The sequence below is a fragment of the Chenopodium quinoa genome, unplaced genomic scaffold (genome assembly GCF_001683475.1).
Source record: "Chenopodium quinoa cultivar QQ74 unplaced genomic scaffold, ASM168347v1, whole genome shotgun sequence".
In the NCBI taxonomy this organism is placed as follows: domain Eukaryota; kingdom Viridiplantae; phylum Streptophyta; class Magnoliopsida; order Caryophyllales; family Amaranthaceae; genus Chenopodium; species Chenopodium quinoa.
The window spans coordinates 1,574,063-1,600,314 of record NW_018742987.1 but is presented as its reverse complement, the minus strand read 5'-3'; the positions used below and the strand labels follow the sequence as shown (position 1 = coordinate 1,600,314).

The window sequence follows — 26,252 nt, the reverse complement described above, 5'->3', positions numbered from 1 at the left end:
GGCATACCCATATATGGTATAACAAAAAATAATAATAATAAACCAGTACTCGTAAATGATCAAAATCAACTAGATGTAGAGGGTAAATCATATCGAGTGAAGACTTATAGTTTTGGACAACATGATCCGTATATTCTATAGTCCAAACACAAGCGTGGAAAAAACTGAAAAAGAGAGGTGGCCATCAAACTTTTGGAGGATTTTGGGGGTCCATTTTTGAGAGAATTGCCTCCTTTCTTTTCTACCATTTTCAAAGATTCTCTTCATTTGGAGATTTGGGGGGAAGCATACCACATTGTGGATTTTATGCCTTCGTCTCCATATACGTTTTAATGGTAATTGTCTTATAAAAAAGAGACGAAAAGAGTATATACTCCATAATATCTTTCAAATTGTAAACTTTTAATTAATCTTATATGTTATTGAACGATAAATGTAGACTAGCTTAGCTAGTATTATACATAAATAGCCAAAGTTACACATGAGTTAAAACACTCAAAATATGGTGATTAAATTAGGGGGAAGCATATACTTTGTATGTAATGCACTTGAAACTTTGGATGAAAAGAAAAAATTCAGAGATTTAAAAAAATGGTCACAGTACACTTTCATAATACATAAAATAATCAATCAATACATCGATCATACACTTCCTAGAACACAATGTGCAATATGCAAAAGTGATCTAGGTCATGCCACTAATTACTACTACATGAATTTACATTATGCTACAAGCGTGAGGATTATCATCACTGAAGATGGAAGCCACGGCCTCATCGGATGCCACGGCCACAGAGTACACAGACGGAGTATGGAAGAAAGCGTGGACACTTGGGGCGGCGCCATTAGAAGTGTCATAGTAATGGTTGGTAATGTAGGAAGGGTACTTGTAAAATGAAGCATAGTGAGAATGTGAAGGAAAAGGCCATGGTTCAGCTGCTTTTCCTGCTCTTTTAATAGCCTTGATTACTTTCCTTTCTTCTAGTCTATACCCTTTTACTGTCACCTTTTGTGTGTCCATTTCTACTTCTATATCCTCGACTCCTGCAATTATAAAAAAATAAACTACTTTGTTATTGGATTGCATTAAACAAATAAAGTTCAAGACTAAATAAATGGGCCCATGGTTGTAAATTGGGCCGGTTGAGAGCCAATATATGGGCCGTTAGCTTACAGTAGATGGGCTTAGTGGACCAATATATAGTAGGGTAAAAGTGCAACATTATCAATATGACACAATTTCTCATAACCACTGCATGTCTTCATGAGTGGGTAATAGTTACCGCACTATTAAAGAGTACATGCGTAATCAATCAATGCAATATGACTTGTCAACTTTTTCACATAAGATGAGCATTATAAAACTATACAGAGTTGAACGTTAGGGATTGAGTCGTGTCTATATCATAGCTCTTGTGGCTCTATCTATTCTGGCTACACCCAATACATCTTCTATGCTTTTCATTATTTGCCAACTATAATTCTAACAAGTGATACATTATTAATTACTTCATACTACGTATTTAATTATCATGGCATTATGGCAACATACACACACATTGACACATGATCTTGCTTTCTCATTTTGAAAAAAAAAAGAGTTGAAAGTTATGTTAGCTAGCTAGATAGACGTTGTAAACTCAATAATTTGACATGGTCCATGAACCATGGATAATTACTAAAATATTATATAATAAATCTATACTTTTTTTTTTCCTAATAATTTCCGAATACATGGAAAATAAAAGCAAGAAAAAAAAAAAAAAAAAAAAAAAAGAAGATGCCAGTTAACAACAGAATGCTGGTCACCTAATTACAGCTTTTCTCTTCAACTGTCATACATGTCCATTTGTTACGTTGCGAGAGGGGGGGCCAATGGCCATTAGCCCAACACATTTTCATTTGGTCTTGGTCAAACTTTTTTCCGGCGCCAAAAATTTTAAGACCATTTATTATTAATTTCATTTTTTTTATCATTACTATAATCTGAATATTAATCAAATATATAGTGTAGCTCTGGAATGAAGCAACAGTAACACCATATGGATAATACTTAATTACATACTCCCTCGGTCCTAAAATAATATTTAAGACTACTTTTCCCTATGATTAAAACTTGACCACATTTTGAATTGAATAGTCTCTTAGCACATAATAATCGGAAAAAAAAAAAAACAAAAAAAAAATTAGGGCTAACATAACTACTTGAATAACTAAAAAATTTGGATAATTACTCAAACATAATTATGATTTAACTCTAGAAATATAAGGGTGGCAAACAAAAAAAGAGGAGGCCATCATGTAGTCTGGAAGAAAGGAAATGTATGTGCAAATGGCAATTATGGCCCCTACTATAATGACCTGTTTTTTGCGCTCCAATTTACGTTTCATACCAAGTACAAGACAAAGATCTCACACATTTATACGCGTATTACTAATTATAATTATAATTAAAATGTAGCATAATTACTAATTATAATTATAATTAAAATACGACAATTAAATTAAAACAAATTAAACAAAATGGAGTACTATACCTTTGAGCTTGTAAAGAGCCTTCTTTAATTTAGATGCACATCCTTCACAATCAAGGTTTGGCACTAGAACTTCCACCATCTGCTCACCAAAATAACAATATTAGAAATTTGAGAAGAAAATTATGTAATAATTAACCATTTTTAGTATTCATGAGTTGCATGTTTAATTTATGTCACAAGTAAAAAACTTTGATTAATGTATTAAGGTGGACACTAGTAAGAGAACAAATTGAAGAGATATAATTTGGACCACGCTAAAAAAGCTGAGCTTAGTTTATTTTCTTGGAATAAGAAAGTACAAAATCGTGTCAAGACCTCATTAGCTACATAATTACCGATTAATTTAGTTACTTAAAGTCTTTTAGATACCATTTGACTATTAAGACTTAAAATCAAATTCCGTCTATATCATTACCCTCTACTGGAATAACTGAGTTAATAATTTGTTTTTCATACAAGAATTCAATAATGTGAGTTCGAAACACATGGAAATTAAGCTCATGCATGATGTATAAATGAAAGAGCTTGCAAAGTAGAGCATGCAACAACGAACAAAAAAGAGATGAGAGACATAAACAAACTTACCGACATCCTTAAACTATTCTCCAAGCAATTAAATGTATAGTCTTCAAATGTGAGTAAGAGTAGAGACAAAAAGAACACCAAATTAAAACCTTGTTAATGAGTTGCTTAATCTAACAATTTAAAGAGAGATTAATGAGAGGATTAAGAGAGAGAAAGAGTTGAAGAAAAGAAGAAAAAAGAGAAGCTAATTTATAGGGAGAAATAGGCAAGTATTTATGGAGGTAGTATGGTAGTTGGGGTTAGACAATAATATGAAGTTATTACAAGTTCACTAGCTAGAGTCTAGCTGTACTTTGTTAGTAGGAGAGAAATAATGTAAAATTGGGTTTTGAAATTCGGAAAAAATTTCCAAGGCACGCGTGTTTTTAAAATCCGTGAGAGTATCTCTTTTGGGGTTCCATTTTTAGAGTATTATCATATCAAATGATCAAGTGTATGTGTATTGTGTAATGTTTATTCAAGTCTAGGAACCCAATGATGCAAAGTGCTAAGCCTTTTGATAAGGTCTTTTGTCTTTTCATGTCTATGTATCACCATTCTATATGTTGCAATGGCGGTGAACATTGTTGAGTATAGAGCTAAAGGCCTAAAGTAACTACATCCTTAGCTTTATTGTTTTTGGCCCATGTGTCTTACAAAATAAGCGGTTTTATTCAATAGAGAAGAGGCGGTTAAGGATTAAGGTTCACTACATAGTAAGAAAGTTGTGTGTTGTTAATGTAGAGTAGTTTAGAGAGTCTTCTTATTTTGTTGTTGTGAATGGACTTGCGAATGATACTTTAGTTTAGTAACTTATCAATAGTCGAAATTAAAAATGTTAGAATTTTAATTATATATTTAAAATAGTTATTTTCATGCTCGCATGTAATCCGTATAAATTAAATAAATAAATAAATAAATAAATAAGAAAGACAACATCAATTGTATTAACATATTGGTTTACTACGAGTGCTTAAACTCTTCTTTGTTTTTTTTGTACTTCATTATGTTTAACGAACGTTGCGTCAATGTTTTTACACTCCTCGTAATCTCAGAACAGCAAAGTGTTAGCTGGTTCCTGTTTTCTTTTCTTCTTGATTAAACTATATAGTATGGCTTTCTAATTCCATGGATTATAGTTTGGGACAACCTGGATTGATGTATGATGTAATGCTTAAATTTTGCCTCACTCGTTTACTTGTTGACTAAGGTTAATATTCCCCTCTAAATATGCTTTATATATCTCTCATTTTGGTATATATAAATATAGTAAATATGATTAATTTCAAAGAATTTAGGAGTCTTTGATGGCATTGTCACATTTACTTAATTTCAGTTCAGTTCAGCTCCTAATTTCCCTCTCTCATAAAATATTCATTTCAGCTCCAATAAGTTCAGTTCAGCTCCAATAAGTTCAGTTTAGTTTAGCTCAGTTCAGTAAATGTGAACAGACCCTGAGTCTCATACCAATGTGTGCCCTTTCATATGCTTTAGGGCCTGTTATGATTTAGTGAAGTGAGATGAACTAAACTGAATTTATTGGAGCTGAACTGAATTGAACTAAAATGAATTGTTTATGAGAGAAGGAAATTGAGAGCTGAACACAAGTGAACTAATTGGAACTACACTGAAATTAAGCTGAAAAGATTAGGCCCTTAATGCCTATATGTACAAGTTAAAAAAAAAAAAAAAAAAAAAAAAAGGTTTGTCATTACTCTATAAAAGTCTCAGCATTATCCTAGTGATTTTAAAAGTGTTTTTTTTTTCTTCTTATTAACGATCATTTTTAAGTAAGTTAATAATCTTCTACAATATATTTTAAAATCAAACTCTTTTCAAGTAGACATACATAATCATAATCCTTGATGCATAGATGGCAAAATTTGCAAATGATTAGTGCAAAAAAAAACTGTTACTGATGTCATTTGAATAAGTGTAAAGTAATGATGAAGTCAAATCCACGCTTAATGTTGATGGGATTGATCCTACAAAATGAATGTTTGTTTGGTTGACTCTTTCATACTTGTAGGACGAGATGGATGAACTAGCTAGTACATACTACAGAGTACACTAATTAATTTTTGTAACAAGGTACAAATGTACATGTCAGAACATAAACAATAGGAGGATGATGCACAGTTTTTTTTCTCAAGTATTGTTGTACGAGTTTTCTGTGCTCGTGGCCTTGTGCCACTTTCTCAAAAAGTTGATGAATTCAGACTTCAGAACATACTTGCTTCGTGTGATATCTACGGAGTAGTAGTAGAAGAACTTTTACTTGTGCATGTGTTTGAAATTTGATACGGACTGTATTTTATTAAGACGACGATTTGTGTGTTACAGCTTGTTAGGTTAAAAAATAAAAAACACGATTATACTTAAAATAGAGTAAATATTTGATGCTAGAAAATAGTTTACTGTGTAATAGCTTTATAGTAATGAAGATTTATCCATGAAGTTTCCATTTATCCTAATAAGTTAGTAATAGGCTAATAGCAGTTTCAATGTTTCAAAGGAACATCATCACTATCACACTGTGTAGGCAAAATGGTTAGCATGCATGTACGCATGTAGAAAAATTCCTCAATATAACAAAGGATTTTTATATAGTAATAAACAATTATCATTAAACCCTAATAATTCAAAATTTAAGAAGGAAGGGTTTGTTCTCATAGGATTATTTTCAGTTCAGTTCAGCTTTAATACGTTCACTTCAGTAAGGCGGATCTAGGATTTTCGAACTGGTGAGTCACCATCAATAACTGATCACTTGTTTCAATCCAAAAATTATATATATGTATATATAAAAAATATATTTTACCAAAATGATTTCAATCCAAAAATAGGATATAAAAATCCATACTACAATAGTACTTAAAAATTCAATCTTACAAGTCGAAAGTACGTAGTCCAAATAAATAACATGTTACAAACAAATAGTACTATAAAATTATTACATTAAATTAACTTTATTGTACAAGAATTATTAAAAAATTATACGGAGTACACAAAAAATAAAAAAAAATAATAAAATAGTGAGATAACTTAAGAGACCTGTTATTAAATATAACAGGTCTCTTTTTCTGCTGACATTGTATATGAATATTTGTTGCGCTGCTTTGATATGTTAGGCAGCAATAGCAGCAAAGAGACCCCCCATCTATAATAGGAGGTCTCTTTGATTTTTTTTTTTAAAAAAAATCAATTATTTTTTTTTGCTGGTGAGTCACGTGACTCACCATGCACCTACATAGTTCCGCCCCTGCTTCAGTTTAGCTCCTAATTTCCTTCTGTTATAAAATATTCATTTCAGTTTAGTTTAGTTTAGCTCTAATAAGGGTTTGTTCTTTTACGTTGAAATTCAGTTCAGTTCAATTCAATTCAGTTCAGTTCCTATTTTCCTTCTCTTACAAAATATTCAGTTCAGTTCAGCTCAGCTTAGTTCAGTTCAATTCAGTTCAGTTCAGTTGAGTTTAGTCAACGAGAACAGGCCCTAAGTTCAGTTCACTTTCTAATTTCCTTCTCTTATAAAATATTAATTTCAGTTCAGTTCAGTTTAACTCTAATAAGTTCAGTTCATTTCAGTTCAAGTGAGTTCAGTTAATGAGAACAGGCCCGAAGTCAATATCCATGTAATCCATGGCTTATCTAAAACCAACAAACAAACAAATGAAGTCAAGTAATTTTACATTAATTATAAAGAATAAAGAGTAAAAACTCTTTTTTAAGAAGTAAAAACTAAAAAGTATGCCAAATTGCCAATTGTACAACTATGGACTCCACTCCTTTTATAATACGGAGTATACGGTAATAGTCGTGAAGTATGACATATTCGATTTTCCTACCATAAGAAAACATTGCAATTATTTACGAAAACTTATCTAGCAGATAGCACAAGATATGTTGTTGTTAGGCCTGTTCTTTTCACTTTAAAAAAATAATATTAAGTAAAAATAATTTCAGTTCACTAAAAATAAGTTCATTTCAGTAAAATTAATTTCATTTCAGTAAAAATAAGTTCAGTTCAGTAAAATTCAGTTTTCTTAAAGAAGAATTATAATTGAAAATCAGTAAAAATAATTTAAGTTTAGTAAAAATAATTTCAGTTCAGTAAAATTAAGTTCAGTTCTGTAAAAATAAGTTCAGTTCAGTAAAAATAATTTCAGTTTAGCAAAATTAAGATGAATCAAACAGGGCCTTAGTTTTTTTGCACATATAAAATTAAAATAAATCGGTTCTGTATTCTATTTTAACCTTAGATTCTCATATGATCTCAATTATATACTACTCCGTATAATTTTTTTATTTGATAAAATAAATTGATAAATAAAAATAAGTCTACCATATAATTCCACATTTTTTTAGACAAAACTACAAAAGTACTTCGTACAAGATATGGAATACAGTACAATTTTTTTTGAAACCTCTATTTCACTATTTTTTGAAACAACTCTATTTCACTATTTTAATTAAAGGTAAGATTGTATTTTTCATTAAAGCATAAGATAAGCTAGATTAATCGACCCGGAAAATTGGCCCGCGGCCCGGCCAAGAATATTCAGCCCGACAATAAACCCCAAAAGAACCCCTTCTAGTAGTATTTTCTTCCTTCCCAAGAAAATTTTCACACAAACAAGATCAAAAACCGACAATACTCAACTCAATTTCATCAGAAAATCGAATTGATAAAAAAATCTTGCCCAAATCAAAAACCCTAATCGAAGCAATGGTGACAGAAGATTCAGTAATGCTGGTAATAAGAGCATCTAGACCTAATTTCCGAAACAATCACGACAAGTTAGCTTTTGCCGTCCACTCTTCGTTTCTAGCGGCTGGTTACGTCCTCACTGCCACCGGTCCCCCTGCTTTCGCCGAGAATTCTCTCTCTTCTTCCTCTTCAAATGGTATTATTCTTATCTATTTTCTTAAATTTTTCTGGGTTTTTTTGGTTGTTTTTGGGAGGAATTTGGAATTGATCATTGGAATGAGGTTGATGGTTAATTTGATTATTTGTTTTATTTGTTTTGATATTTGTGATTGAGGGGTTTTTTCTGTTTTGTTTAAAGTGGGTAATTTTTCTGGGTTTCAGTGGGTTAGAGGAGATTGGAATTGATCATTGGAATTAAGTTAGTTGTGATTATACTCCACATTTTTGTATTACATTTTACATGCTTTAAATTAATCTTTAAGGTTTTGGTTATTCACTGAACTACTGAAGGTTGGTATTGATCATTTTAATGAAATTAGTTACGAAAATTGTTTTTATTTTTGTGATTAGGAGGTTTGTCTTGTACTAGAATGTAATTTTCATGAAAATTAGCTGCTCGTAGACGGTTGGATTTGATGATGTTGAACAATGTATTCACTTTGTAGCAATTTCAGAGATTTTTGTAGAATTATAAGATAATTGTGTTTTGAATGTTCAGATGAGGTTGGGATTGATCACTGGAACGAAGTGGAAAACGGGTACGCTTTTGTGTATAAAAATCCTAAGAAGGGTGACAAGAAGGTGTTGGTAAAGTGCTTGGTGATGGGTGATAAGCTGATGGTTGATGCTTTAAGTGATGGTGCTTCTGAGCCTGTGCACCTTGGAATAAGGTATACTTTTCGTCTAACTAGAAGTTTTGTTCTGTTCATTGAATATATTATTGAAATCGGAGGTCAGTATTGCGCTGTTGTTTCGTTATTGATTATTGATGGGTGTTGTGCTTGTGGCAGTGTTGATGATTATGTTACTGAGACTGCAGTAAGTGATTATCCTGCTCAGTATAAAAATTTAGGGAAGCTTGTAAGCAGTTTGGAGTCAAATGTGCTTTCTAAATTGGATGGATCTTCACCAGGAGGTTCTGTGTCTGCTCCCTCAAGGTAAGGCCTTTGTCTATTTCATATAGCTGATACCTGATTCTGTGGATTCATGTCCTGAAAAATGCTTCATTGTCTAAAACTCTAAACCCTTAGTGATTGCCATTTAAACTTTTGAATTTTTACTTAAGCTATAGTCTTGGCATGCAGTGTTGCTCAGATTGTTCACGGTAAGCAAAATACGTTGTTCAACTAAGTCTCCTTTTAAAAAAAAGGTCTTATCTAGAATATGTGTTTTTTTACTTTTGATGTGAAAATCGTTTACCTATCTTGGATTCTAAATTATTACATAAGTGATAAATGAAGTTTATTTGAAGTCAGAGAAGTGAGCTATTGACTTGCATTTTGTTGCGGATAAGAGGCTGGTTTCTTTATATAGCTTCTTTTGTCACCTTATAGGTTACTTGCTGATGAGGAAGCAAACAGATATCCTGATGGATCTACTGGCTCGCAGGACCCACAGACAGGGTAACTTTTAAACACTCAAAAATTTTAAATTTCATTTGAACTAAATAAGGCTTGATGGTTTATCTATTGCTCTAGCATGTTTGTTCAAAGTTTTTGTTGGCATTTTTGTTTATATGTAAGAACTATGCCATATACTGTATGGAAGATTGATACATAAACTTATAATCATCGGTAGCACAATGAACTACATGGTTTGATTGGTTTCAACTTCCAACAAATTTATTTTATAGTGATAAATGACTAAACATTACTCTGTAATTGTTAAAATTTTACCCTGAAGTTCCATCTAAAGGCTAATGATTTAATGCAGTAGAGAAAAGTTTTCTCTGATAAAATGTTCTGTCGTCTTGTGACAAATAGTGATAATGGTCTCGAATTTTTTTTAACATTATAAAGGAAGGTCAGATCCATGGTAATTGCTTGTCCTCCCCCAAGGCCCTAAGAACTCCTTTCTTTTCATAAATGTATTATACTTCGTATGCATAGTGCCACTCGATAGTCGATAACAACTCTAAAATGGTCATGAAAATCTTGAAGATAAATAACTTACCCTATAAGCTTTTTCCTTAATCCCCCCCTCCCCCCTCTTTTAATTTATCTTATACTTTGATTTCTTTTTAGGTTTGTGGTTCCTCCAGTCAGTCCATTTGGGGGTAGTGATCTGTATCCAGGTCCTGGTGCTGGAATGTATCCCTCTAGGTTTGTGTGTCCCATACTCCCATACTTTGACACCATCCTATATACTTACATATTTCCGTGTTTGCTCCATTAGTAACCTGCGTCTCATTTACACTTTTGCAGGGGTGATTTTGGCGGTGGATCCATGCTCATAGGTTTGTCAGATATGGCCACTCTGTTTATAGTTTTTGTGAACTTCTGTAGTAATTGACATAATATTGTGTTTGAAGGTCCTGAAGATCCTAGATGGCTCGGCGACAGAGGTGGTTTCCCTGGCATTTCGGGAGGACCTGGAGGACTGTGAGTATAATAATAAAGCCTGATCCATCCTATGCATCTTACCTTAGTTACATTTCAAGATTTTCTCTTGGTCACAATTCACAACTCAATTTTTGTTTTTTGGCAGTGGTATTCCACCTGGTGCTCGATATGATCCTTATGGTCCACCAGGAGTCCCTGGTTTTGAGCCTGATCGTTTCGGAAGGTAAAGATCTTATCTTTCTCCTTAATATATCTGTTTGATAATTGATAGATATCATCCTTCTTCCACTTTGGTTTAGCAGTCTGTGTCAAGCATATTTTTGTTGTGTTACTCTGTATTTATCTCTTGTTCTGTCATTTTTGTACAGGTTCCCACGAGGACCTAACCCTGGGCGCGGTGGTCGCCGAGGAGGGATTCACCCAGATATAGAGCAACCTGGAAGTGGTGGTTTTGATTACATATAAAGTTTTCATATTTACAATACTCTTAATAGGTAGTTTGGAGGATGCCGAACAAAATGTGAGTATGTGTATCTAAGTCCGATGTTGTAAACTTGTAAATACTTCAACTGTTTCACTCCTGTCAGAGTTTTTGTGACTGTACTTATTTCCTTCATATATAGTAGCAAGTATCATGGATTTTCTTTTTTGGTTTGGTGCTTACTTGACTGGATCATAGTGTTCTTTAATCTGGTAAATATGTCACATTCCACCATTTCGCTCTCTTGAATTACAGATTATCTGTGTTGAAGGCAGTTTTGATTGCTGCAGATACCAATCTAGGTGTTGCAGGCAGCCAGGCAGGTATGGTCTAATATGTACAATTCTCATGGGCGTGCTTTTCCCATTCTTAACTCACTACAAGAGTGCATCACTATCAAGTCCACAACCATCCAAACTTTCAAAGTACTACAAAGTTGAAGTCTGAATGATGAAAAATACCATTTGAGTTTTAAAGCACCGCCAATCAGAAATATATTATGATTAAATATACACGTTTTTCATTAGGTGAATAATCAGGGTGAGGAAGAGAGATATAAAGGACTAACTGACGAAGAAAGAGAGAGATGATGTACAATTAATAATAATAACATTTCAACTGCTCTAACTAACACGAGTACTATTATACGAAGTAGTTTACTAGACTAGCACTAATACTAATGGTAAGAAGCTAAAAACACAAAATAGCGTCATTTAACTTTAATAATCGAGTGCTTTTGTTCGTATAACCAAATGTAAGATTGTCAGCCAATAAATAAGGTTTAAATATTATGGTTGAACCAACTTATCAGTTTGTTTATTGTTTGGCCTCTTTAAATATATCTTTATTTTTCCAATAGGCTAAGTTTAAGTGGTTGATTATATTGCATGCGTAGTAGTATATAGTTGTTGAGCAGTTGAGCTGAAGTAAGTTTGAGAGAGATTACTGATTAACGGAAGATGATGAATTGTAACTATGTGAATAATTCGAGATGTTTAGCTCGAGTTTGTGAGATGATCTTGCGGCCATTGACACAGTTCCCTGCTACTTCTGCAATCGTTGTTTTCTTCTTTCTCTCGCTTCTTGTTGGTGCTTTCTTCTCTACTCATTCTCGTAATTTCTCTGTAAGTCTGTTTTTTCCTACTGATCTCCTTTGCTTCCTTCTCCTCTTTCATATCAATATTAATACTTCATCAGTTTATTTTCAGTACAAGTTTGATGTAAGAAAAATGATATACATAAACTCTAATAGCAAATTTGATGCCAAGTGCCAATCACGAGTAGCTTATCTTCAAACCTCCTTATGCACACGCACAAAAAATAGGTTGTATTCCAAACGAGTTCGTGTGGAAAAAAAAAAAATGTTTGTGTGAAATTTTTGGATACAAAGTATAATTTATTTTGAAAAACTGGCAAAAAAATTATGCATAGACGGCTAAGATCTGCTGTGTGCCTGTGTATAGTAGGAAGTAAAGGTCCGAAAAGAACAGTGTGGATCATTGTCATCGAGGCTTTCTTTTGCTAGTTGGCTCTACGATCCAACGAGGACATAATAGACCCATAATGTAATGCGCACGAACCAAACAATGATATTCATTCGTATGGACCTAGGATAAACAGAAAGAAAGTAAAGACATTCTAAGGAGAACATATAGAATGAATATACTGTGTTCACAAGAATCACTACATTGTCTTTTGTCCACATACTTCACATAAAGTGTTTGAAATCAGGTTTGGTATGATACCTTACAATCAAAACTGTACTGTTGTTAACAAATTCTTTAATCTTGTTTGTGGTTTCAGCCTATTGAAGGGTCCGTGCAGCAAACAATTTTAACTGTCAGTAACAACACAACTGCTGAGACTGCCAAAAAGGCTCACAGAAAAATTGGAATTCCACTTAAATGCTCTAATGATAACATCACACAAACCTGTCCAGCTGATTACCCTGAAACAATAGAGTTGGATCCTGATGCTCCACCTCCTCCTACATGTCTCGAGTATTTTCGATGGATATATGAAGATCTACGGCCTTGGGAGAAGAATGGTATTACAAGAGAGATGGTGGAAGGAGCTAAACCAACTGCCAATTTCAGATTGATTATCTCTAATGGAAAGGCTTATGTTGAGAAGTACCATGAGTATTGGCAAAAAGATAGAGATATTTTCACTCTTTGGGGGATTTTACAGTTGTTAAGGCGGTACCCTGGTAGAGTGCCTGATCTAGAGCTCATGTTTGACTGTAATGACTATCCGAGAATTATAAAAACCCATCGTTGGCCCTTCAGTATTGCTGCTCCCCCTCCATTGTTTCGTTATTGTGGAGATGATAAAACATGGGACATTGTTTTCCCTGATTGGTCTTTCTGGGGATGGTAAGGTTACAGCGCTTTCATATATGGTTATGCTGCTATTAACTCTTGAATCTGATGCAAGTTAATATTTAATGTTTGTACACATGTAATGTAGGTAGCAAGAAGAGAAGTAGCTGTTTCATCTTTCATATTACCTCACATGTAATTGCTCACTGAAGAATATCTGTTCACAGGCCTGATGTAAATATAAGGCCATGGGAGTTTTTATCGAAGGACCTTGAAGAAGGCAATAAGAGGGTGAAGTTTGCAGTCAGAGAACCTTATGCTTATTGGAAGGGAAATCCCAATGTTGCACCACACAGGAAGGACCTTCTTAAGTGTAATGTCTCTGACACGCAAGACTGGAATGCTCGCTTGTATAAACAGGTAAAATGCTGTTCATTTCTTTGTTATTTCCAATATTATTACTCTTTTTATTAATACAGTGTAGAAATATACCAGTGTATATCTATTCTGCTGCTATGGGCATGATTGGATTGGGGTTAACGCGCCAAGAGGGTGGTGCTAGATAGGATGTGGCAGTCATCCTATCTTTGCCAAACAATCAGAAAGGAAAATAACAGCCTACATATATACTGATAGTTTTCCTCCAAAAACAAATGCAGGATTGGGCTAAAGAAAGACGAAGGATTTAAGCATTCATATTTGGCAAGCCAGTGTTTAAACAGGTACATGACATTCATGATTCATGGAGTGATTTCCTGGTTTCTCAAGATAATCTTTGCCTTATTAAAGATACATCAATATTTGATGAATTTTTACTTGTATGGCTTGGACTAGGTATAAGATCTACATTGAAGGATCAGCATGGTCAGTCAGTGAGAAGTACATCCTTTCATGTGATTCTGTTACCCTGGTAGTAAAGCCACAGTACTACGATTTCTTTTCACGAAGTTTGATGCCTATGCAACATTATTGGCCTATCAGGGGGGATGACAAGTGTAGGTCTATTAAGTTCGCTGTTGAATGGGGGAATAAACACATGGATAAGGTAACAGATTTTTCTAGTTTTCTCATACGAAGTATATGGTATTTGATGCATCTTGTTGGTGGAGTGTATAACTTTTACAAACCAAAGCTATTACATTTGTTGCTGACATTCTTGTGCATCCAAGTTTCGACAATTTTGCATTAGGAATCTAGGATGAAGTGTATATTAAGGTGTTTTAAAAGCTGTTAACCTCAAAAGTGTTTTCATTAACTTTAGTTAAGGTTTCTTCTAGGAAATTTAAAGAGTCTGAGATTTGCATTAGTATTAAACTATTAATCTTGTAAGTTGTTGAATTGATATAATTTCATGACCTTATCAGGCTGAGGCCATTGGGAAGGCAGCCAGTGATTTCATTCTGGAAGATTTGAAGATGGACTATGTATATGATTACATGTTACATCTGCTCACAGAATATGCCAAACTCTTAAAATTCAAGCCCAAGATACCGAAAAATGCAGTGGAACTTTGTTCGGAGATCATGGGGTGCCCTGCAGTGGGTTTACAGAAAAAGTTTATGATGGAATCACTGGTGAAGGGTCCTTCAGTTACAGGTCCATGCACCATGCCTCCTGCTTATGACCAGGCTGCTCTCCAAGCCCTACTGAAGACTAAAAACAGTGCAGTGAAACAGGTGGAAACGTGGGAGAAAGATTATTGGGTTAATCAAACTCAGTCTCAATAGGAAGGTCTGATTTTTATGCTCATTGGTTAATATACATACAAGTATACTATTTTGACTACTTTTAGTTAAATTTTCTGATAGCAGTTTGTATGAACCTTCTAAAGTATTATTGTGTTTGCACTAGGCCTTGAAGATCCTAGATGGTTTAGCGTGGAGGTAGACTGGTCGTTTCCCTGATGCCTCTTTAGCTTGTTTACCTTACTGTCAAGGTATAATTTCATGATCACAACAATTTTTTTATGCTCTGAGTCTTCTGAGTAGTGGTACAGGTATGCCAGTATGGCACCAGATGCTCGATTCAATCCTTGTTGTCTACCAGAAGTCCATGGTTTTGAGCGCGTTCATTTTTTATCCTTATGGTTCACCTGGAAGGATTTGTGCTGGTCAGAGTGGGATAATTTCTGTTGAGGAGAGCTTCATCCAACATAGGCAAATAAATTGGCCCCATTGGCCCATTTTGATCCTTCCTTAGCCTTGTCGCCATGATATATAAACCCGAGACATAACACCACCACAATACGCTTGTGCACGTACGTTTCAGAACATTACATACTCCTTCCAACACCAATTTCTCCAATAGAAGTCTCATGACTCTCATCTAGCTAGATGGCTAAGGAAGTGGTGCAGGACCAAATAAAAGTACCTTAGCAAATGAATTTAAAACAAGTTGCTTGTCATTTGTATTGTGAATTAGTGATTTATAGGGGCCACTTTGCAGGATTATAATTTGTAGTTATGTAAACGTACAAGGAACGTAACTTGGGACAATTTGCTGTTGTGGGGCTTTAATATTACGAAGATAAGTCCCTGTTTATTTGAGGTGGGTCTAATATTTGAGAATAAGTACATAAAATGATGTTAATTGTAGGGTAATCGGTGCTAACATGCATGCCTTTTGACTTGTCTCAGCCCATGGGATTTAGAATATTATTGGTACACACTATTCAAACTGATTTGATAAGTTTTGACTTATTGTGATCGTACTGGATCTTTACTTATCTAATTGTAATTTTTTTTTTTTTTAATTTGAACATTGTTGCTCGTAAAAGGGACTTGTTAGGTTTTCACTTCATAAACGTCAAATTCGTCTCACGATTTTAACATGAAACTCCACTCTATAATCACTACATGACTTTCATGCTTATTCATTTGATAGAAGACTATACATTACATTGATGTAGATCCTTGTGCTTGAAATTCCAAATACTTGCAATATCATAGTACGGAGTAGATACAAATCATCAAACACCACTGACACTATACACCTTGGACAAATTAATACAAATCCTCAGACACTTGTGTACGGTTTTTTGTATAAATACTTGCAACACTTCTCATATTAGCATAAAATCGCCATAATTGAATTGTTTCTATTCCCGCTAACACCACTAATTCTCTAATATTTTTCAATCACATAAACAATAAAATTACGCCTAAAAACCTCATATTCATATTGATTATATGCTAAATTATAGAGAGAATATGATAAATTGAATAAACTCAATCACTTGCCTCCCATTGATACGGCCATAGCCAATACATAATACAAGGTTTCCCTAATGTGATAAAATTAGGAAATATCACAAAGATCTCAAAAGATTATATTCTAGGCACAAAATATAGCAACTAAATATTATCATATAATTTCCTAAAATATAATATTCCCAATACCCCCCCTCAAGTTGGAGCATGGGGATTGTAAATGCCCAACTTGGAAAGAAGATGATCAAACTGAGACTTCCCAAGCGCCTTAGTGAAAATGTCTGCAAGTTGTTCCTTAGTGGAAACATAAGAAGGATCAATTAAGCCCTCTGTAATGGCATCACGAACAATGTGACAATCAATCTCAATGTGCTTCGTACGTTCATGAAAAACTGGATTTCGAGCTATATATAAAGCAGATTGATTATCACAAAACAACTTGATCGCCTTAGGGTGTTCAACACCGAAACTCAAAAGCAAGGCCTTCAACCATTTCAACTCATGTGTGGTTGAAGACATGCAACGATACTCAGCCTCAGAAGAGGATGTGGCAACTGTGGGTTGTTTCTTGGTCTTCCAAGAAATAGGTGATTTACCAAGGAACACAAGCCAACCTGTCAACGAACGACGAGTAAGAGGACACGCCGCCCAATCTGAATCACACCAGCCCTGCAAAGTCAAGTCACTATCTGCACTCAACAAAATACCCTGTCCTGGGGTACCTTTTAAATAACGAACCACCCTGAGAGCTGCTTCCCAATGCTTAACCCGTGGCTCGTGCATAAACTGTGAAAGAATATGAACCGAATATGCCAAATCCGGTCTAGTCACCGAGAGATAAATCAATCGCCCTACCAGTCTACGATAAGACTCGGGATTCTCAAGTAACTCACCACTAGCAAGACTTAGCTTGTGGCTCTGCTCAATCGGAAAACCACTTGGTTTCGCACCTAATAGCCCTGCTTCAGAAACAATATCCAAGGTGTATTTTCGTTGACACAAAAACAAACCTGATTTACTACGAGCAACTTTAATGCCCAAAAAATATTTTAAAGGACCAAGATCCTTCATCTTGAAACAATCACCAAGATAAGCTTTGAACACATTTAATGCAGCGGAATCATTCCCAGAAATAATAATATCATCAACATAAACTAAGACATTAATCTGAACATTGCCTTTAGAGTATGTGAAAAGAGAATAATCAGAGTAAGACTGAATAAAACCGTACCCTTTTAGAGCCGTAGTGAGTTTTTCAAACCAACATCTCGGAGCTTGTTTCAACCCATACAAAGACTTTTTCAAACGACACACCAAACTTGAATCCGAACTCTCAAAACCTGGGGGTAATTTCATGTACACTTCCTCTTCTAGATCACCATGTAGGAAAGCATTATGAACATCCATTTGCTGAATTTCAGTTTTTTGAAACCGCTATAGCAAGGAAAGCATGAATAGTAGTCATTTTTGCAACCGGAGCAAAGGTCTCACCATAATCAATGCCTTCTCGTTGATGATTACCAAAAACAACCAATCGAGACTTTAGACGCTCAACATCACCATCAGACAAAAATTTTGTCTTGTACACCCATTGACAACCTAGAGCTATCTTACCGGGAGGAAGATGCTCTAATGTCCAAGTCCCATTATCCTCCAAAGCCCTTATTTCTTCTTTCATAGAACGTCGCCAACCTTCAGATTTCATGGCTTCTCTAAAAGATTTTGGATCCTTTCCCAAAACAACAGCTGCAAGAAATTTGCGATAATTTACAGAAAACATGTCACAATTTATATAGTGGGCCAAAGGATAAGGCGTACCTGAAGGAGTATTAGATGACGGAGAGGAAGAAGACGGACTATTAGAAAAAACAGAATGTGTCACATAATCACGCAACTTGATTGATGGAATTTTCACACGATGACCTTTACCTAACACCTCCGGTTGAGGCTGCTTGGAGGTATCAAGTTGCTGCTCGGCCTCTGTGTTGCTGTTGTCGGGCTGAATACGAGACCCAGCTGTCGCTGGAATTCCAGCGCTTGAGGAAGCAGCTGGGTTCAATGGTTGTGGAGTATACCCTGCGCCCGTAGGAATTGCTGCGGGGGAAGCTGGAGCAGTCTGCTCAGCCGCAGGTGCACCCGCGTGTGAAGGCTGCGGTGTGGCAGTGGGCACTGTGTTGGGGGCAGACTGTTCGAAGGTCTGAGCTGCCTGTTGCTCGACATACATACCTCCATTAACACCCAATTCAAACTCACTGTCGTATCCCAAAAAATCCTCATGTATGTCATCATTATTATCAGAAATTGGAGAAGTTATATTTACATCTTCCGGGGAACTAAACGGAAACACCCCTTCAACAAAATTCACGTCTCGTGACACAAAAAAAACTTTTGAATTAAGATCATACAATCTCCATCCTTTCTTCCCAAAGGGATATCCCAGAAAGATACATTTCCTACTCCGACTGGCAAACTTGTCCCCATTTGTTTTCTGATTATGAGCAAAACAAAGACATCCAAAAGTACGGAGAGCATCAAACAAAGGTGGTTTGTTGAACAAAATTTCAAATGGAGTTTTATTTTGTAACAAGGGAGTGGGTGTACGATTAATTAGATGAGCAGCGGCAAGGACACACTCCCCCCAAAAATAAATAGGCAAATTGGCTTGAAACCTCAAAGCTCTCCCAACTTCAAGAATGTGTTTGTGTTTTCTCTCAACCCTCCCATTTTGTTGTGGAGTCCCCACACAAGAGGTTTGGAAAACAATACCGGTAGCACTAAAATAATCATGCAAGCAATTAAATTCCGTACCATTATCACTTTGCACAACTTTAATATTTTGAGAAAATTGCCTATCAACCATTGCAACAAATGCTAAAAACATTCGAAACACCTCAGTTTTATCAACCAACAAGTAAATCCAAACAGCTCGGGAATAATCATCAACGACAGTAAAAAAATAAAGAGCTCCGCACGATGAGACATGTCGATACGGACCCCACAAATCACAATGTATTTTCTCAAAAATCCTAGAATCTCTACCATCACTTAAAGGAAATTTATCTCTAGGATGTTTAGCACGCATACATACCTCACACCCTTTAGCAAGATTATGTTTATTTCCACTGACATGAGGAAGTAACTTAACCACTTTTTCAGAAGGATGACCCATTCGACGATGCCACAACTCCAAGGTCGACGTAGCTTCACCCACATCAACATGATTCACCGAATCTGAATTGCTAAAATAATATAGTCCGTCTCTCCTAGCTCCCGTTCCAATCAACTCCTTCGTTTGATCCTGTACAACACACATATAAGAGTTAAATTGGACTGTATAATTAAGCTCATCTGTAATTTGGGACACAGAAAGCAAATTACAACTCAAATTAGGAACATAAAGAACCCCGTTTAGGGTGAGCTTGTCCGACAAACGAACATAACCAATTAAAGAAGCCAATACGGTGTCACCATTGGGAAGACCAACAGGACACTCAAAACCCTGCGTATCAAATAACCAAGATTTGTCTCCGGTAACATGATGAGTTGCCCCTGTGTCAATTATCCAAGAGGTAACATCAAATTTTCCTGTCAAAAAATTTTCGGGCATATGAACATTACCGAACAATCCTGTTATTGTCTCAACTGTAGTACTTGTAACGGCATTAGCACGAATCAAATTTCGTGGGTCTGGATGGTGCTCGGCCATGTATATGGTACTGTGATGTGTTTGTAGTGGAGGGAATGCATGAAAATCACAATTGGCCACCACATGGCAGCTTTTGTTGCAAATTTTATCTGATTTATCATCGAAATTGGTAGCTTTGAGTTGGGTAGAAGTTAAAAAATTCCTAGGTTGACCTTGCAACTCAAGGGACAACGGTGTATTGGTTGTAATTTCGAGATAATGAAGTGACAATAATGGAGATGTGCCTCCGACCATTGTGGAAAAAAAAAATTCAACATGCTCTTGATACCATGCTAAATTATAGAGAGAATATGATAAATTGAATAAACTCAATCACTTGCCTCCCATTGATACGGCCATAGCCAATATATAATACAAGGTTTCCCTAATGTGATAAAATTAGGAAATATCACAAAGATCTCAAAAGATTATATTCTAGGCACAAAATATAGCAACTAAATATTATCATATAATTTCCTAAAATATAATATTCCCAATATTATAACTCATAATTTTTCCTGAATTTATGAGTACATGTAAATTCAAATGTTACAAATTACAAGTATTTATAAATGGAGAGACTTATAAACAACGAGAATGAAAATTAAATATTACCAAACATTTAAATAAAGGGAAGAATTCCAAATATTGCCAAACCCATCAACCAACTCATATTAAATCCTTTTTTGGCAGCACACAATAGACCAATGCAGTCCAATTAGCCATAATTGACTAGTTGTACATCACATAATTAACTTCAATCCTTAGTTTTCTTCCCCTCACAACAAATAACATTGATTTATGGTTTGACTTAACTACTTAGAATTTGGGGTTGTAATTGATCAATCGAGTATTTAACTAAACTACTAAAGTACCTAAATTAATTATAACAACTTATAGATAACCGATCGAATTTAATGTTGCTCTCAAACTAAGAATAATAAACCCGTTATGTAGCATGTAGCTAGGTCATGTAGTACTACTGTAATTAACTATTTAATACCTCCCTAAAAACCAAAAAACACACCCTTAAACCAATTTCTTCCATTAGTAACCTAACAAATCATGTTAGGATGCTTCCAACATTAATGGTTATGACATATCTCCGTAGAATTGGGGAGCGGTGATTGACCTTTTGTGCATTTACATCAATTTCTATACAACAATCTTAACAAGCTAAACTTTATACTATAGGGCTTTAATACTTTTTTACTATAGAAAAATGATAGTACTTTGTATGTAAATTTCTTAAATTTTCAAATATGACAAACCAATAATAAAAAAAATCAAACATTAATTATATTGATACATGATTTTGAAATACTTTGTAGACTTTTAAAAAAAAAAAAAAAATTAGAAAATTTATTTAATGCATGTGCCTTACATCTTTAAGGGTCTGTTCACTTCAGCTTAATTTCAGTTCAGTTAAGTTCAACTTCAATCAATTCAGTTTAGTTCAGTTTCTAATTACCTTCTCTTATAAAATATTCATTTAAGCTCAATTCAATTCAGTTCAGTTCAGCTGCAATCAGTTCATTTAAGTAAATATGAATAGACCTTAAGAAATGAACTTATATACTATCTCTGTTTGATATTATTTGCAACGATTTGATAAAAAAATGTGAGTAGAAAATATCTAATTGTTGTAAATAATGTAAAATGGAGGAAAATTATCCCTGTGTGTTATTTTGTTATTAATTTAACTTAAGGATATTTTGGATTTTAACACCTTACAAAAGGCTGAAAATGTTTTTTAACACCCCCCAAAAAAAAACTTTTATTTTAACACCTCCCAAAAATATAAAAGTTGGAAGTTAACACCAGTTAACGATTTCCGTCACGGAAATTTAACGTGGGTCCCACAAATTGGCTTGAACTTCAATTTTCACCCAGCAAAACACGAAACTTCTTTCTTCATTGAATTCGCAGCAACCTTCTGCATTGAATTCTTTCTGAACCTTCATTGATTTCGCTTTTGAACCAAAGGAGATCTTGGCTGAGAAGTGGAGTGTAGGGTGGTGTCAACGTTGGAGAAGATAAGCTCAGGAGGGTTTCTTCATCATCTTCTTCAACTACAAAAGTGCGAAAGCCGCTTGAAATTCACAGAAAATAAGGTAAAATTGCTCTCCTTTGATAGCAATTTCGTCAATTACTGGTGCTTCATTGCTGTAAACCTTGCAATAATTGGGTAATTAGGGTAAATTTTGGGACCACAGTAGGAAAGCCTTGATAAATCAATTTCTGTAACTGACTATGCGACTTAGGTTAATTGGATTTCGTAATTGAAAGTAGAGATTAATTAAGGTGGTTTATTGTTAATTAAACTAGCAAGTGTGGTTTGTTGATTAATTTATGTTACTGAGCACCTACATTGGCTTGTATATGTTTATTTTCAATTTTTTTATGTGTTTGTTTGTGTGGCTGTGATGGATTTGTTTATTCGTATTGTGCATGTATAGTTACATGGCTTTTAATATGTTGTATATGTTTTTCACTGGTGGGTAGATAATGGGTGACAAGGATAGTTTGGTTGACATCTGCCTTAGAGTGGGAGGTGCTTTTGTCCCTAAAAGAGTAACCAAAAACAGGCAGCTGCTGTGTTGGTGTGGTGGTTGGTGTTACTGGAAGAGGAAGGTTCAAGTATCTAAGTTGGATGTGCATTTGATTAGAACAGCTGCAATTCATGGTTTTGTTAATGGTGATATGGATGTGCCTATGCATTACAGCTGTTGGTATAGGCAGAAGGGGAAAACCTTTAACACTGGGAAAAGGGAACTAGTTAACAGTGAAGAGGTTAAGGGCCTTTTGGAGACAGTAAATGAAGAGGGGTATGTTGAGGTTTTTGTAACAACAGAAGCTCCTAGTCAGCCCATACAAGAGGCCCAACCCAATCCTGCAAAGACAAAAAAAAAGGATAAGAAGGTAGAAAGTTCAAATACATCGACTATTAGGAGGAGCCCTAGGTTTAAGAAGACAGAAACTGAACAAAGGGAGGAGAGTCCACCTAGGAAAGCCTCAGCTAATGCTAAAGTGTTGAGGTTTGATGAAGAAAAGGATGATGGATGTGAAGGATCTGGTTATTCAAGTTCAGATTTGAGTGATGAGGGACAAGATTGGGAACCTGGTGAAGAAGAATTTGATGAAGGGGATGAGGAATGGTATATTGAAGGGTCAAAGGAGATCTTGGCCAAAGTGAACAAGAGCCTTAGGAAAGGTTTGAAGAGTGCAGTAGATGACAGGGTTGGCAAAGATAAGAGAGTAGAGTTGACAAATGATTTGGATGTTGGAAAACCGAAGGTGAATCCAGAAAGTGATGCTGATTCAGATGATTCAAGGAGTTTGTGTGGATCTGATGAGGAACAGGACTATGCTCCTTGGTTTAATGCTGATGTGGACTTTGACAACCCAATCAAGTTGAAGTTAAATCAGAAATTCAGTAATGCTTCAGTCTTGAGGAGGGCCTTAAGACTTCATGCCATTCAAAACAGGTATGAGTTCTACTACTTGCATAATGACAGTAAAAGGATTACAGTTCAGTGTAGATATAGATGTGGCTGTGAGTTCAATAGCTACACTTGTAGAATGCCTGCTTGTACATGTGTGGGGGGGGTAAAGTGTCAGTTCAAGGTGTTTGCATCAAAACTTGTTAAGCAGCAAACTTGGCAAATCAAAACCTTGAATTTAGACCATTCCTGCTTCAGAGTAAAGAAGAACAAGATGCTTACTGCTGAATACATAGCAGAGAGGTATTTAGAAGAGTTTAGGAGTAACCCTGGTTGGAGAATTAAGGAGATTAGGGCTAGGATTTTGAATGATTTAGGAGTTGATGTGAGTTACTATAAGGCATGGCTAGCTAGGTGTAGGGCAAAACTACTGATATTTGGTTCAGCTAGGGAGCAGTATGCTAGGGTGTGGGATTATGGGAAAGCTGTGATGAAGTACAACCCTGGTTCAGGGTGCAATGTTGTTGTTGATGGTATTGACAGGCCAGAGCCACCATTGTTCATGAGGATGTTCATCTGTTTAAGGCCATTGAGAGATGGATTTTCAAAGGGTTGTAGGCCTTTAATAGGGTTGGATGGTTGTCACCTCAAGGGTGCCTTTCCTGGGCAAATTCTGGTGGCAGTTGCTAAGGATGGGAATAACAACTTGTTTCCTCTAGCTTGGGCCACAGTGGAGATTGAAAACCAGGAAACTTGGGGTTGGTTCTTGGAATCCCTTATGTCAATGTTCACACATGATCAAGGAGCTGGGCTGACCATCATGTCTGACAGGCAAAAGGTAATGCTTCTGTTTCCCTCTTAACTATTTAGGTTCAATTTCTAAGTTTTCATGTGTATGTATGTGATTGACTGATGATTATACTTTTGTCTGCATTTGGTAGGGTTTGATTAAAGCAATGGCTGATGTTATTCCCAAAGCTGAGCAAAGGTTTTGTGTGAGGCATATTTGGGCTAACTTCAAGCTCAACTTCACTGGATCAACCTTTAAGGAGCTGTTTTGGAGAGCAGCTAGGGCCACCACCATTGTAAGTTTATTGATTGTTGAAGCTAGCCTATGCTTTTATATGACTGTTGGTGTGTTTTTATATTGGTTAGCTTGTATATGCTTGGTGTGATTTCTGGTATGCTTTTATATGTCAGTTTGAGCATGAAATTGCCATGGAGTCTATCAAATTCCTCGATGAAGAGGCATATGAGTATTTAATCAACATTCCTCCCCACCATTGGTCTAGACATGCATTCACACCAAACTGCAAGTCCAACATGTTGTTGAACAACATGTGTGAGACTTTCAATGCAGTCATTAGGCCTGCCAGAGATAAACCTATCCTCACCCAAATGGAATGGATGAGGAGGTATATTATGAACAGGAATAATGAAAAGTGGGAGGATTCAAAAACAATTACACACAACTTAGTGCCATATGTGAGGCATGTTCTGGGGAGGATAGACTTTGTGGCTAGGTCCTGTGTGGTGCAGCCATCCAGAGGGAATACATTTGAGGTGCAGCTGAAGGATGACCAGGTGTTGGTTGATTTGGACAAGGAGACCTGCACATGTTACCATTGGGAACTCACTGGCATTCCATGTGTTCATGCTTATGCCTGCATATTGGATATGAGGGGTGACATAGAGGCTGTTGTTGACCCATACTATACCATGGACACATACAGGTCTGCTTATGAACCAATTGTCCAACCAATGCCTGGCCCAAAGCACTGGGAGAGAGTCAGAATGAGGGAACCACTACCCCCTTCTGTTAAGGTGCAACCTGGGAGACCAAAGAGCAAAAAAAGGAAGCTTGAGCCAGGAGAATGTTCTTCTTCAGGTGGTCAGGCAAGTACCAAGAGGAAGAAGCAATGCAGCAACTGTGGGGGATATAGGCATTATGCCAAGACTTGCAAAGTACCTGCTGCACCAGCTACAGAGCTGATAAAGTCAGCAGGCAGACCCCCACTGAACACTCCTTGGATGGTGGAGGAGAGGAAGAAGAAAGAGATTAGGGCTGCTAAAAAGGTAACACAAGCATTACACCAACTCCCCCTTTGTTTTATATATGTATGTGTCTTTTCCATTGACTTTTTATTTTTATATGCATGTCATAGAGTGCAATTGGGGCTGGACCAAACAGCATAGGAAACAAAAAGTTTCCTCAAGAGCAAGAAGGTTGTCTGCCATTCAGCAAGCGCCCACAGCCACAGTCTTCCTCAGCTAAGCATTCCTCAGCTCAGCCATCCTCTAGTCAGCCATCCTCAGCTCAGCCTTCCTCAAGTCAGCCTGCCTCAAGCCAACCAAAAAGAAAGACAAGGTCTTCCTCAAGTCAGCCTACAACAGCCACAGGTGTTGTAACAAGGGCCAGGCTGCAATCCCTCAACAACCTTACTCAGTGATGTACTCATGCTGGATATCAAACATTATGTCTGTTGAACAATTTCAAACTTTTATTATGTACTCATGACTGGTTATGTAACTTGCTAGTTTTTTAGTGGCTTCCCTTAACAAATTTGAACAATTAGATATTGAATTGTAATGGTTGCATGGCTTTGATTGCCATTGAAACATGTTGAAGTAAGGTTCTTTTGTCAACCTGTACTTGAACTATCTTAGTGTTTCACATATTTCCCATGTTTTAATGTTTCACATGTTTAAATAGGTTGATTAAAAGACAAGGCATAAATAGGAA

General features: G+C 35.7%; 3 protein-coding genes and 1 pseudogene across 3 annotated transcripts; 3 read left to right on the top strand and 1 right to left on the bottom strand.

The window, feature by feature from the left end:
- Positions 1 to 475: 475 nt before the first annotated feature.
- LOC110729450 (heavy metal-associated isoprenylated plant protein 31-like) lies at positions 476 to 3,501 on the bottom strand. Its single transcript, XM_021909184.1, has 3 exons — positions 3,123 to 3,501; positions 2,538 to 2,616; positions 476 to 1,044 (listed from the first exon to the last, which is right to left on the bottom strand). The coding sequence occupies exons 1-3, from the start codon at positions 3,126 to 3,128 to the stop codon at positions 719 to 721; spliced, it is 411 nt and encodes a 136-aa protein (XP_021764876.1). The 5' UTR covers positions 3,129 to 3,501; the 3' UTR covers positions 476 to 718.
- Positions 3,502 to 7,619: 4,118 nt separating this feature from the next.
- LOC110729663 (probable proteasome inhibitor) lies at positions 7,620 to 11,019 on the top strand. The gene is made up of 9 exons (XM_021909433.1): positions 7,620 to 8,005; positions 8,528 to 8,699; positions 8,820 to 8,966; positions 9,363 to 9,431; positions 10,053 to 10,130; positions 10,233 to 10,264; positions 10,340 to 10,409; positions 10,516 to 10,593; positions 10,739 to 11,019. The coding sequence occupies exons 1-9, from the start codon at positions 7,828 to 7,830 to the stop codon at positions 10,833 to 10,835; spliced, it is 921 nt and encodes a 306-aa protein (XP_021765125.1). The 5' UTR covers positions 7,620 to 7,827; the 3' UTR covers positions 10,836 to 11,019.
- A 208-nt stretch (positions 11,020 to 11,227) lies between these two features.
- LOC110729662 lies at positions 11,228 to 15,867 on the top strand (annotated as a pseudogene).
- A 6,707-nt stretch (positions 15,868 to 22,574) lies between these two features.
- Positions 22,575 to 26,141, top strand: LOC110729493. Its single transcript, XM_021909224.1, has 4 exons — positions 22,575 to 24,347; positions 24,451 to 24,594; positions 24,710 to 25,585; positions 25,675 to 26,141. Exons 1-4 carry the CDS (start codon positions 22,575 to 22,577, stop codon positions 25,957 to 25,959), a joined length of 3,078 nt encoding a protein of 1,025 aa, XP_021764916.1. The 3' UTR covers positions 25,960 to 26,141.
- The last annotated feature ends 111 nt before the right edge of the window (positions 26,142 to 26,252 follow it).